This window comes from Cannabis sativa, chromosome 3 (assembly GCF_029168945.1).
Source record: "Cannabis sativa cultivar Pink pepper isolate KNU-18-1 chromosome 3, ASM2916894v1, whole genome shotgun sequence".
Taxonomy (NCBI): domain Eukaryota; kingdom Viridiplantae; phylum Streptophyta; class Magnoliopsida; order Rosales; family Cannabaceae; genus Cannabis; species Cannabis sativa.
The window spans coordinates 58,820,556-58,835,664 of record NC_083603.1 but is presented as its reverse complement, the minus strand read 5'-3'; the positions used below and the strand labels follow the sequence as shown (position 1 = coordinate 58,835,664).

The window sequence follows — 15,109 nt, the reverse complement described above, 5'->3', positions numbered from 1 at the left end:
CTAAGGATGATGACCTCGCCCTACCCATTTGCTATTTGGGGGATTGATCTGATTGGGGCACTTCCCACAGGGCCAGGGGGAGCCAAGTACGCAGTAGTAGCACCTGACTTCTTCACTAAATGGACCGAGACTGAACCTCTTGTCTCCATAAAGTTCTCGACTTTGTTATCAAAAACATTGTCTACAAGTTTGGAATTCCAATGAAGATAGTATCTGATAACGGAACTTAGTTCGATGGTGACTTGTTCACTAAGTTCTACGAGAGGAATAAATATTAAGAGATTCTCGTCAGTATCCAGGCCTCAGGCGAGTGGACAAGTGAAAGCTATTAACAAAACCTTGAAGGATACTATCAAAAAGAAGTTAGATGATGCCAAAGGTAGATGGGTCGACGAGCTACCTCAAGTACTCTGGGCTCACACAGCAACGAGAAATACTCCATTCTCGCTAGAATTTGGCTTGGAAGCAATGTTATCTATGGAAGTTGTAAGAACTGTTATTTTATGTAGTGACAAATTATGTCCAGTTGCATTCCAGTTGCATCTGGGACTCATAGTGTTTTGTCTAGAGTTCGCACTGTTAGTGTTAGTCCACGTCAGCAAAGATTTTTTAGGTTTTAATTGTTCAGATGGTAACAGCTGTCTATTTCGGGTTTCTTGGTTTAGCTGGGTATAAATACGATTTCTGGGTATTTTGTTGAAAAACTTTTTGATCGGAGATTAGGGATTACGTTTCTTTCGTCTTGTTTCTTCTTTATGTTCCATGGCAGGTGATCTTTGAGCTTGGAGGTATTACTCCATAGTATCAAAGCTTGAAGATGTTGAGTTCAGACTGAAGGGATTTCAGTATCATCTCCATCACCAGATCTGAAGGGAGTTCAGATTGAAGAAGTGTTGAAGAGAGCTCATCATTTACACAAGGGGATCTTGTGTCTCCAATCAAGGGTCTTGGTTGGTATGGGTATAGATTCACTATATTTTGTAAAAGAGTGTATTGTTTACAATATTGTTGGTTTTTGTAAGATACATCTTTGAATATAGTGAAAGGTATTACCCTGGTTCGGGGAATCCAAGCACTAGCTGCCTAGAATGAGTTTCTAGGGCAGGTGAAGCCTGTAAAATTCTAGTGTTGAATCTTTGATTTTGTTCTTTTTATATTCAAGCTTAAATCAAGATAAAATCAATCTAAATATGAAAAAGATAGGTTAGACAAGAACTTGGGGCTTACATTTGGTATCAGAGCCAGCTATTTCTGTTAGAAATATTGATCCTTAGGGTTCTTGCAAGATTAGTTATTCTGAAATTTATTGTTGCTGCAATTCTTGATTTTTCTGCATTTTCTCTTTTGGCAACACCCAGTTGGAACTAACCCCCTCTCCAGACACGACTCTGGGAGTATAATGCTCTCTATCTTTGTTTTGTTTTTCCTTGTTCGTACAGGAATGGAGATGTTCAGAGAAGGAGGGTCCACATCACGACCCCCAATGCTGGAAGGTGCTAATTACCCATACTGTAAAACCAAAATGCGAGCATTCTTGAGGGCGGTTAATGAAAGAGTTTGGATGGCCATAGAAGATGGTTGGACATGCCCAACGATGATGGATAACGGTGTCACCAAACCAAAACCTACGAGCTTGTGGACTCCAGATGAGATGGAGAGGGCCAATTTTAATTCGAAGGCCATGCATGCTTTGTTCAATGCAGTGTCCACAAATCAATTGAAGGTCATTGCAAACTGTGAGATGGCAAAAGAGGCTTGGGAAAAACTACGAATTAAAAATGAAGGAACGGATGCTGTAAAGAAATCCCGTCTTCGTGCTTTGGCAAAAGCGTTTGAAGATTTATCAATGGAGGAAGAAGAAACGGTGGCTGAGTTCCATGCTAAATTGTGTGACATATCAAATGAATCTTATGCTTTGGGAAAGACTTATTCAAATGCAAAGCTGGTTCGTAAAGTCCTTGGAGTTCTACCTAGGAGATTTATGTCTAAAGTAACCTCCATTGAAGAAATGAGAAACGTGGAGGAACTGGATCTTGATGAACTGATTGGATCCTTGCAGAATTATGAAATGTCATTAACAAGGTGGAAGAAAGAAAAAAAGAAGAAGGATGTGAACAAAGAAAAAGGGGACAACAATATTGCGTTTATTCACAAAGAAGAAAAGAAGTCTATCCCAGATTTGTCTGCTGGTTTCTCAGATGAAGCTGTAGATTTGCTGACCAAGAACTATGCAAAATTCTTGAAAAAGAAGTACAAGAAACTGTGTTCTGAAGGTAAGGAAAATGCTTCCAAAAGAAATCCTCTTGGGAACTTCTGGCATGGTCAGCAACCCAGTGACAATAAGAGCATGCGCATTCAGTGTAGAGAATGTGATGGGTTCGGACACATTCAGGTCGAGTGTGCCAACACTCTCAAAAAGAAGAAAGCCCTTGTTGCCACCTGGAGCGATAGTGACGAAGAAAAAGACTCTATTGGAAGCAAAAGTTCTAATGAGGATAAACAGGTAGTGGCTTTCATGGCTCAAAGTCATCAGTCTGTTGAATCTGAGGATGATGGAGTCTCTACTGTGTCTGAAGTCGATAGTAATGGAAGACAAAATGCATATGAAGAGATGTTTGCTCAGTGGGAATATATGACCATGCAAATTAGAGGTCTGAATAGTGCCAAGGAGCAGATAGAGTCTGAAAAAGTCAAGCTGGAGGACACTGTTAAGAATCTCAACAAACTTCTTGATGAGAAGGACAATGAGATCTACAAGCTTTCAGCTGAACTCATAAGAGCTAAACAGGCTTTAGAGTTTATCCCTCCAGGAACGGCTGCCATCAATCAAACTCTTCAACTTCAAAAACCTTATGGTGATCGAACCTCTATCGGATACAAGATGTTGTATAAGCAAGTAGATAACTTGGGGGTAGAAGAGTCCATTACACCAGTGATCAACCTAGACAAAAAGGATGACAAGCAATCATCATTTCCGTCGACACCTCAGTCCTCAAACCCCACTGGAAAATTCCATGTTCCATCTGGACCTACCAAGGTGAAGTTAGAAGGAAGAAGAATTGCCCCGGAGAATATATCTCAGATGGAGAGATTCATCCCAGTGTGTCACTTCTGTAACAGGAGGGGTCATATTCGACCCAGATGCTATAAGCTGCAGAACTACTTGAAAGCTATGATCAATCGACCTAAGAGTTTTCAAAAACCCAATAAAACTCGAAAGGAAGGATCTCAATGTGAGTGGAGATTGAGGGCTGATCGTGAATCGAATTTTGGGTTGGTAGCTCAAGTTTCACTGTCTGCATTTCTGGAAGGACAGTTGTACTTGAATAGTTGTTGCTCTCGACACATGATGGGCAACAAGAAATTGTTAGTCAATTACAAAGAATCAAAGGAGGGAGCTGTCACTTTTGGTGATGGAAATAAGGGCCATATTATTGGAAAAGGAGACTTTGTGATGAGTAGAGCTGCACCTCTTACTGAAGTACTGTATGTGAAAGGACTCAAGGCAAATCTGATAAGCATCGGTCAACTTTGTGATGCAAATTAGACTGTAAGTTTTTCTAAAACTCATTGTTTAGTTTCATTTGATGGGTGCTCAGTCTTAACAGGGAAGAGATCTAGTGATGGTAGTTATTTGTTGGATAATGTTGTCCTATGTAATAGTGCATCATTGGATAAATCAGATATTGGAGACTTTAGTGCTATTCCAAAAGTTTTAACCAAAAGAAATAAGAGTGTTAAATCATCACCTCGTCTTTCAAGATCTCATTCACTATTATTAGTGCTATGGTATGGTCTTCTAAACTTTATACTGTTGAATCTTGGGTTTAAACAAAGAAATGATGATGTTTTTGTCCTACTGTATGCTGGTTTTGATCATGTTGTACATCGTACTCCCTTGCTTCAAAAGAAATATGATACACACATGATATGTTGTCTAGTGTTCCTCATTGCTTGTTTATGTGTCTTCATGTGTGATAATGAAAGTTCCACAAACATTCCTCAAAATGCACGTTGACTCAAAATATATAGATAACGGATATCATTTTTTTGAATTGGTTGAGTAAAAATACATTGGATAATCACATATTATTCTTGATGCTCTCTTGGATTTTTGTTTACTAAAGCCTTTAATTCTCGTATTAATGTGTGCAACTTGAGAAGTTTTTTTTTTTTTTTTATGTGTTCTATCTGATTAATTCGTTGTGGTATATGATCATTATCTTTCTCAGTTTGTTCAGCTAAGCCTTGATTGCTATCCATTTTTTTTCTATGAGGCACTTCATGTCCCATCTATAGGTTCTCCAGTTCTATCGAGGAAGCTCTAAATAGGTGAATTTTTCAGTATCTTTTGAACCTTTATTTTTCCCAGCTAAAAAGGCTACCTCTTTTAGATGCAATGGGAAGAGCTCTCTTTAGTCCATTTACTAATAAGTAGTATTCTCCTTCTATATTAGTATTTCTGATTAAAAGAGGACGGCTACATCTCTGAGGGAGAGTGAAAGTCGTAGCTGGTTGCAAAAGAAAGAGCCGGAGTGTCTAAAGATAGAAAATGCAAAAAAAAAAAAAGAAAAAAAAATGTGGGCAGGTTAATAAAAAATTGTGAGAGTGAGCCAATGTTCTCACTTGAGGTCACTAGCACACACCGAAGAAAAATCTTGGTTGAAAATCCTATAAAAAATTCCTTGTTTATTGTCTTTCTCAAGTGTTTGTGAATATGTGGATTGGTAGAAGTTGTCTCATCTTTTTATTAAGTATGGCTCATTGTGAAGTTGAATGAATTTGTTCTTTGCTCAAACGATCATTGCTCACTTGTTAATTGATTAGGCCACTCATTTTGTTTTCTCTTTACAAGTTGAACATGTTAATTCTTGAGATATATCATTTGGCATGTTTTTGATTGAAATAAAAATAAATCTCATTTGTAGCATCATTCGTAATATTGTGGTGATCTGATTGTCTTGCTTAGTCAATCTCTCATTTTTTTATATCTAATATCCATATGTTTTAGGTCATGTTGTGAGATGGTTTGACTTTCTTCTTTAATGTTGTAATAGACACTTTGGAATTTCTTTGCAATGAGGAGTCTATGTTGCATTTTCTGTCGCCATTCTGGGGGAGCTCTTTGTTAAACTTCTTATTTTCTTAGGGGGAGAATTTGGTTTTGGACAATATTATTAACATGGATTATGCTCAATGAAGTGGGAGAAATACTTATCCTTTGTGTGTAAAGTGGTGCATTTGTTGTTTGGTTGTTTAAAGTGTTTGCTGTTTGTTTAGACTCTGTTATATTTTGATGGTTGCTTTGTTTCGCACTGGTATTGTTGTCATTGACCATAATTTGTCAAGGGGGAGATTGTAAGAACTATTATTTTCTGTAGTGAAAAATTATGTCCAGTTGCATTCCAGTTGCGTCTGGGACTCATAGTGTTTTGTCTGGAGTTCGCACTGTTAGTGTTAGTCCACGCCAGCAAAGATTTTTTAGGTTTTAATTGTTCAGATGGTAACAACTGTCTATTTCGGGTTTCTTGGTTTAGCTGGGTATAAATACGATTTCTGGGTATTTTGTTGAAAAACTTTTTGATCGGAGATTAGGGATTACGTTTCTTTCGTCTTGTTTCTTCTTTATGTTCCATGGCAGGTGATCTTTGAGCTTGGAGGTATTACTCCATAGTATCAAAGCTTGAAGATGTTGAGTTCAGACTGAAGGGATTTCAGTATCATCTCCATCACCAGATCTGAAGGGAGTTCAGATTGAAGAAGTGTTGAAGAGAGCTCATCATTTACACAAGGGGATCTTGTGTCTCCAATCAAGGGTCTTGGTTGGTATGGGTATAGATTCACTATATTTTGTAAAAGAGTGTATTGTTTACAATATTGTTGGTTTTTGTAAGATACATCTTTGAATATAGTGAAAGGTATAACCCTGGTTCGGGGAACCCAAGCACTAGCCGCCTAGAATGAGTTTCTAGGGCAGGTGAAGCTTGTAAAATTCTGGTTTTGAATCTTTGATTTTGTTCTTTTTATATTCAAGCTTAAATCAAGATAAAATCAATCTAACTATGAAAAGGATAGGTTAGACAAGAACTTGGGGCTTACAGAAGTAAACATCTCGACTCATAGATGAGAATTTTATAATCAAGAAGGAAACCAAGAACTCTTAAAACTGTCCTTGGATCTACTTGATGGAAAAAGTACTTAGTCGCAAGTTACTAATGCAGCGTATCAACACCGAGTAACAAGACATTTCAACAAAAGGGTCAAAAAAAGGCTATTCAATGTTGGAGACTTGGTGCTAAGGCATGTCTTTGCAAATACGAGGGATACATCTGCAGGAGTATTCAACCCAAACTGGGAGGGTCCTTATGTGATTGAAGCAATAGTAGGAATCGGGATTTACAAATTGGCTCGGCTGAACAGCTCGCTGATAAAGAACTACTGGAACGTGGAACATTTGCCACCCTACTACTAGTAAATTAATGATTGTAACTCATATTTTTGATGTAATGTTTTGAACTTCAGTTATGAATAAAGTTAATTATTTATTTTTTCAAGTAATTACAAAGTGTTACTCCTTAAAATTACTTGATGAGCATATGTGTATGATTAACCGGAATTTATCTGAAAATACATGGTATAGTGCAAACCCACAACTTTAAATTTTTTTGAATTATTTTTAAAGTTTTTGATCAGACCTTTCTAACGAGAAAGGGATCAAACAATCATAACTTTTTGATTAAAAACCTGTCTGACGAGAAAGGAAAATCAAAAGTTATAAATGAGACATAACTCATAACTCGCGTGTGAAGTTGAATATTAACGGCTCGCACAGTATAGGAAAGTATTAAATAAGACATCAAGGTGTCTTGATAAAAGTACTTAAACCTAGTATATGAATAGACGACCTAACTATTCATATAAGTAATCAAAAATATACAAACTGATAAATCATTAATAGTATATTCAAGTTTGCTTAAGATAGATTATAACTGTTACTGCGAGACACAATTGATAACTGCTCATAAATCAAAAGCTTGGCAGATAATAAACTGCTCGCGTGCATAGTAGAGTATTAACTACTTGAATAGGAAAATATGAGAAATGGAAAGACCAAGGGTATTCTGCATTTGATTAAAATATAATTGTTTACATTGTGAATGAAAACGCAAGCAAACATAAATATATTATGTTCGAATGTAAAGGTACATGGCATTTAAGATAAAATAAAAGCTAAGTTGGCCAGCTAACTTCACAAACTTGTCTTTACAAATTATTGGGCCATTTTCCTAAACAAAACAAAATAATATATATACAATACAAGTCTACATTATTATAGGGGACTTGGTGAGATTTTCTTGTTCTGCTTCAAACTCTTCTTCCTCGCCAAGATCTTCCTTCCAAGTCTTCTCGCAATAAGCAAGCATGGTTTCGGCCTTGTCACCCAAAAAACTAAAGTCTAACTCGGGGTTGGCTGACCAAATCTGATAGATGGTCCTCCTACCTATATTGTTGACCCTCTCTTCGAATCCAGCCTCCAACTCTTTGAGCTTTTGATCATGATCAACCTGTTTTTTAAGATCAGCTTGAACAGATTTAAGAGAATTCTCGAGTTCTTTAATTTTTTTGTTGGTTGGCTTGATGCTGCTTTTCTGCTTCATCCTTAGTGCGGGAAACCTCAGCTTCAGAATCACTCCACTTCTTGGCTACGACATCCCTATATTCCCTAGTTTGGAGAACCTCAGTCTTTAACATCTCGACCCGTTGAGATGACCGGTGATGTGTAGCACAAAAAAGAAAAGAAGCCTGAGGAGAAAGGGCAAATTGAAGTTAGTAAGAAAGGCAGAATAGGGGAGAGTGAGAACGAAAAAGTATGATGATTGACATGATGTAGAAGCCCATAACTTCTTTAGGTCAAATCCTTGGTATTACCGCGAATAGCTAGACCCCAATCGCGAGACCCAAGTGTCAAGAGGTTGCACCAACTATTAGTGGCATGTTGTGAGCTTAGTTGTGACCCTCAATCCCAACTTCGAGGGGTAGGGGACAGGAGGGCTCGAGGAGAACCATCTCTAGTCAAGAATCAGAGGACTTGACCTGGTGTGCCGACCTAGTAGGTTGCTTCTCAATAATCCCTGCAGCAGACACCTCAATCCCTACAGTAGAGACCTCATTCCCTTCCTCGAGAGATTTATCAACATCAATAGTAAGCTGGTTCGAGGATTTTCTCATGTTGGCCTTAGTCTTGGTTCTTTTGGGTTCTTTTGTAGAATCTGAGACCTCATCAGCTTGGGCTACCTTCCTCCTGGATCTCTTGTCGGCTTTGGGAGGATTTTTGAACATGCTCTCCAAATCTACATCCATTCCTGCGAGACAAAAGGAATTATTAACATTCATTCAAAAAAAAAAGGTAAAAAGGAAGAATGGGATTTGATTCCCTGCCTAAGGAATTTACCATAACCATAAGGAGAAGAAGTGTCACTAGAAGATTGAGTAGAAGTTAAAATAGCAGGTTTAGACTAGGCCGCATCTCGTAAGAAACGATGTTTGCCTTCGAAAATCTCTTGTAGGAATCGCCTTAAACGACAAGCAGTCTCTTCTTGGTTTGGCTTAATCAGATGGTCTTCAATCCTGGAATCATTCCCTTTCAATTTGGACTTAGGTTCACAATATTTGGGTGTATATGGGGAGGTTCAATGTTTGGTATATTCTGATGCTACAAATTTTGGAGGATAAATTTTTGAACCAGAATGGGGCATCTTCACGAAAGAAGAATAATCCCAATTTTTGGATGAAATTTTCCAAACCATGGGTTTGAGGAATATAGCCAACTTAAACTATGTCTAATTCCAAAAAAAATATGAACTTTAGATATTAAACCGAATGAGGTAATGAAGCGTAAGGAAAATCATCACTTGAGTAAAATCAAAGAGAAAATAAGGTACTCACTGTGTGACGTTGAAAGGCTGAACGCTAAAAAACTCTACAAATGAAGACGTGACAGCCAACAAGATAAGTTTTTCAAACACCAGGAGTCGAAGGGCAGGTCTAAACAAATTCACAGGAAAAATTTCAAAGATAGGGATGGCATGCAATCTCTTAGAAAATCAGAATAAAAAGTCGTCAGAAAACTTAAGTTTTTGAGAAGATGGAAATGGAGGAGAATAAAGTCTTACCATTTTATACTTTGAGCCCAGTAACGGTAAGGTCAAGAGATGGAAGACCTAACGGCTGGGAACGAACAAGAAGTGGAAAGGACGGGTCATTAGTGCTAATAATGACCCTCGAAACCATGAAGCTGCCAAAATCAAAGTCATGCATATTTTTTAAAAAAAAGGGATTATGACGAATATACCCTCTATGATCATTTAAAAAGAACTTTTGTATTAAAAAGAACTTTTTAAGGGGCAATTGTTATACTTAAAATTCGGCTAGCGCTTCAGAGAAGGACACACGTCAAAATGAGATAATACGAATCGATTAATAAGTTGGGTTTTGTGCCCTAAATAAAATCCATTTAAATATAATCAGATTTACTAATTAATAAAAGATCGAAAATTGCATTTTATTTTGCATGGTTCACATGATTTATCTCATGATTATTTATAATGTATAAATTCTATTAAGTCCAGAACATATATAAATATGTATATAATTTGTTTATGATTATAGTGTCGTTAGCACAGTCGAATATATTCAGGATTATATGTTCAAAAGTTTAATTCCCATGATTAGTCAATTCACTGGATTTAGACTGACATGATAATTAGCGATAAGATATACTTACACCTTGGATAAGTGTAATGTCCTTTCCAAGACATTGGCAAAGTTTACGAGTATCGGATGTATGGAGTATACATTGGAAGGGAACGATTTTAATATAAGATAACATATCATAAACTTACCGTTAGATCTTTCAAAGTCAATATCAATGGTTGATCTTAGGTCTATGGATCTTAATCCTGATATGGTTAGGTTCAACTTAGTTGTAGTATTTATGTTCTCAATTTATTCGTTAAAGTTGACCAATTGGATCTTCTCGTGACATACAGATTAAGGATATTGTAGTTCAATTGAGTGGGAGCGCTGATCATGGATATGGAATATATAACTTCTATAAGTATTTAGTAGTGAAACGATGATTTCCTTCGAGCTTAGCTGAATAGAGATAAATGATTGAGGCCTCATTTCAGTAATTATATTAGTTTACTGAAGTATCATTTATAGGTTGCTAAGTATTTTAAGGATAAAATACATTGAAGGGTAGAACGGTAAATTTATCCCTATTTAGTTTAAATCATCTATAGAGGTTCTTTAACTATTAGGATTGTAACAATGGATAGTACCTATCTATATCGTGGTACATAGAACGTTCTATATAATTGAGAGTGCTATGTAATTCTAAATCTATAGTGGCGTAAGGCGGAATTAATAAGTTGAGAATTTACTTGGTGAATTCTACATCTACTTATTGAAAGCTCAATTATATAGGCCCATGGTCCCCTCACTAGTTGAGATAATACTGCTTGTAGACTCAGTTAAATGATTTTAATTAACCAATTACAATTCTAAAATTAGACTGTCTTATCGATGAATTTTCACAAAGCAAGGCTTAATTGTGAATAAAAGAGGTTTTGGGATCAATTTATTAATTAAGAGACTTTGTATGATCTAATTAATAAATAATATAAATGGAAAGTTTATGTGATAATTAATTATAATTATTAAATAAATAGTTTTGGCATTTATATGATTGAAATTGAAAATATGGTATTGTTGAAAGAATAATAAGTGGTTGAAATAAAGTTGTAAAAATCTCACTAGAGTTTGGTCCTTTAAAGTGTACGACCAAGAAGTATTTTTTGCCCAATATTTTATTCTTTTTTAATCCATATAATTCAGCCCTAATCCCTAGTTGAAACACTATAAAAGGAACATGATGCTCTCATCTCATCCTCTTGACAATTTGTCAAACTAATGTCATCTTGACTATTAAACCAACCTACATGAGAGAGTTCCTTCCTTAGTGATTTCACCTCCTTCATTGTTCTTTACTTATTCGAAACCCATAGTGAATGAGTGTCATACCTACACATAGCAAGCCAAGAACTCAATCATACTGAGTAAGACGATGGTAACCAAACCCAAAGGAGAGAACGAGATGCAGGTTTAGATCTTGATAATGATCTTCTATAGAAAGGAATCAAGGGCTAAAGATCTTGAACGGAAGGAATCATTATATTTCGCTGCAATCAATGTAAGGTTTTCTTAAACGCTTATGTGTTTATTTTATTTTTGTAGAGAATTCATATTTAGGATGTTAATTCAACATACTTGTTTGTAAATCTAGATCCTGGTAAAATATTCTCAACAACTGATTTACTTTCATATAATATGGATTAAAACGATGAATATTGTTTCTGTGTTGATTTGGATATGTTCATGTTGGTTTATGTGTTATTTGATGAATGTATGTGAATTACAGAATTTTTCCATGAAAATAATTATATTTTCGTTTTGAAAATATTTTATTTGGATTCCTTGTGAAAAATTAAGCAATTTTAGTTTTATGGAACTCGATTTTGATAAAAATTGAAAGATTTATGAATTTTTGAAAAATTGGGTTGAATTGGGTGTCGAGTGGGTGCACCACACGCACTCGGCCTCGGACAAGGAGGTGATGCGCGCACGGACATGGGGCAAAACCATGTCTGAAGCTGTGTCATGCCCCTTGTTTAGACACGACGCCGCACGCCTGACTATGCACACATCAAGCAAACTCGGCCAAATCACCTTGCCCTTTCCCCCCAGCACGCGCGGACAGGGCTATTTGCAGCCTATCTAGGCTGCACGTGTAGCCTGTCTCGTGGGCAGCCCCAAAAATTCGATTTTTGTGGGATTTTTACACAAATTTTTGAATTTTTGCAATTTTCAAACCATAAAGGATAAGTGGAAGCCGTAAATAAAACCCTGCTATTTTTCTCGTCAGTATCCAGGCCTCAGGCAAATGGACAAGTGGAAGCCGCTAATAAAACCCTAAAGGATACTATCAAGAAGAAGCAAGACGCTGCCAAAGGCAGATGAGTTGACGAGCTACGTCAGGTGCTCTGGGCCCACAAAACTACCGAGAAGACAACTACAGGACACACTCCTTTCCGCTAGCACTTGGCTCGGAAGTTATGTTGCCTGTTCAAGTGAACATATCGACTCACAGAAGGGAGTTTTATAATCAAGAAGAAAATTAGGAACTTTTAAAATTGTCCTTGGATCTACTTCAAGAAAAAGGAACTGAGTCACAAATCACCAACGTAGCATACCAACACCGAGTTACAAGATACTTCAACAAAAAAGTCAAGAAAAGACTATTTAATGTTGGAGACTTGGTGCTAAGACGAGTCTTTACAAATACGAGAGATACATCTGCAGGAGTGTTCAACCCGAATTGGGAGGGTCCATATGTCATCGAAGTAGTAGTTGGAGTCAGAGTCTATAAATTGGCTCGACTTGATGGCTCGCTAATAAAGAACTACTGGAACGTAGAACATTTGCGACCCTACTACCAATAAATGAATGATGTAACTTGCATTACTGATGTAAACTTTAAACTACATTTATGAATAAAGAGAATCATTTATATTAAGTAATTACAATGTTCGTTCTTTAAAAATTACTTAGGGGGCATTTATGTATGATTAATCGGAATTTATCTGGAAATACATTGTATAATGCAAACCCGTCATTTCAATTTTTTTTTTTAAATTCAATGGTTCTCGACTAAACCTCTTTGATAGAGTGGAGTCGAACCGTTATAACTCCATGACAAAGCCTTTTTGACGAAAGAGGGGTCGAATCGTTATAACACCTTGATAAAACCTTTTTGACGAAGAAGGGATCAAACAACTATAATTTTTAATTTATAACCTATCTGACGGGAAAGGAAAATAAAAAGTTATAACTCGCATATAAAACTGAATACTAACGGTTCTCGCGAGTTTAGAAAGTACAAAACGAGGCATCACGATGCATTGATAAAAGTACTTGAACCTAGAAAATTGATAGATAATATAACTATTCATACACGCAAATTAAAAATATAAAAAGTGATAGAATCATTAAAGTATATTTAAGTTTGCTCAGCGCAGATTGTTACTGCTATAACGAGGCAAAATTGACAACTGCTCGAAAATCAAAAGTTTGGTAGATCGCTAACTACTTAAATAGGAAGATTACGAGCAATGGAAAAACCCAAAAGTACTATAGATTTGATCAACATACAGTTGTTTACATTGTGAATAAAAATGCAAGCAAACACAATTGTATTAAGTTCAAATGAAAATAGTACAAGGCACTTAAGATAAAGAAAAACCTAAAACTGGTTACAACTTTGTCTTTACAAAAATGCCACTAGGGGCAAACCATAAAGTCATCTTCCTAAACCAAGGATGAGAGGGGAAGCCGATGAACTCAAGAAACACCGTCTGCACATAGCTTGAAAAAGACCGTCTACACGGAGCTCGGAAAGAGACCGACTACACATAGCTTGAGAAAGATCGGGTACATGTAGAGAGCCTTGATCTCTGTACAGACCTCATTCCCCTCATCATCAGAAGATCCCATTTCCTGAAGCTGAGATCTTTTCACCAGCCTTAGGAAATTCCTCGATACAAGAAAGACGTTGGCGCAAAAGTCTTCTGGCACAGGTTTGGGCCTTGGGTTTGCTGGACTCTCTGATAGAAACCACGCCAACTTTCTTCCCACATCCACCTAAAACCATGCCAATTTTCCTCTGGAATTCCTCATCATCTTGAGGAGTACATTTGAGATCGTTCACAAGATCTATACCCTCAGGGATCACTTGTGAGGATCGGCCATGGCAGGCTACAGGGTTTCCCTAGTTTGGATTGGTCGAAAGCTCCTCAGTCTTAGAATCCATCGTTTCCAGCTTCAAGTGAGGCTTGAAGTCTGTAGGAACAAATGGAAATGGGTTGGTGTGTCTGGGTAAGATGAGTTTGGAAAGATGAACTTCTGAACTCAAAAGGGACATTCTAGCAGGAAAGAGATGATCCATTCTGAAAATGGACCGCACCAAAAAGCCAGAGGTTTGTGAAAAATGACAAGCTTGAGCCACCGTTTTATAGACAAAGTTCAGTGACAAGAAAGCTAAAGATTGGGAAATCTGATGGGTGGTGAAAATGATTTTGGTGAAAATGCGCTCTGTAATTATAATGAAGAGAAAATTTATCATGATCCTCGAAACCGTACAAGCACCAGAATCAAAGGATGCGTTTTTTCTAAAAAATGATTTTTGTGAAAATGCGCTCTGTAATTATAAAAAAGCTCTTTTTACTAAAAAAGAGCTTTTTAAGGGACAATTGTTATACCCAAAATTTGGCTGCCACCTCCACGTTGGACACGTGTCAGGATAAAGGGAATGTGAAACAATGCAATTGCTCTTATGGAATAACTCATTAATTACATAAGAGTCAGAGTATATTTGTAACCTGCTGACTGTAACGTCTTAGGCAAGGAATCAATTTACAAACTGGCACTTGGTATATTAACAAGAAAGGATATGTCGCTAAATGTGAATAGCGAGGCACCGAAGAGAGTGACACATATCAAATATAAAAATTATTTGCTTGCAATGAACAAACTAAGTGTAAAAGTCGGATTGGCTCAAAGAACAAGTAAGCGAGATTACCATCTCGCTATGGGAAGACTTCCTATAGCCTCATCTAGCTAATAGGAGCGAGGCTTACAACCCTAGCGAGTCAGAAGACTTCTTTGTAAATAACCGTGATCGACACAAGACGTATATTGCCAACCCCAGCAGGAAGAATGGCCCCTACTCGCTATTGGGATCACTTCAATCAAGTTTCTGTCGAGACATTTACAGTTTTAACAGTTAAAGACGTGTTTAATGAACGATAGTTTTGATCCAGTAAAAGCAGGAAAATCACAGTTATACGATTTGCAAATCATAAACCGCATTTACACTACTTGATATGTAATCAAATATCACGATTTTAAGGATGATTGCTGCAAAATTATTTTGACCAACTTTGTAATTGAATGTCCACTATGTAATTATAAATAGTGACAAAGAACATCA

The 15,109-nt window shown here is 36.8% G+C and overlaps 1 protein-coding gene across 1 annotated transcript; it reads left to right on the top strand.

The window, feature by feature from the left end:
- The first annotated feature begins 234 nt into the window (after positions 1 to 234).
- LOC133036194 (uncharacterized) lies at positions 235 to 4,018 on the top strand. The gene is made up of 4 exons (XM_061112705.1): positions 235 to 486; positions 770 to 788; positions 1,440 to 3,524; positions 3,609 to 4,018. Exons 1-4 carry the CDS (start codon positions 235 to 237, stop codon positions 4,016 to 4,018), a joined length of 2,766 nt encoding a protein of 921 aa, XP_060968688.1.
- Positions 4,019 to 15,109: the final 11,091 nt, after the last annotated feature.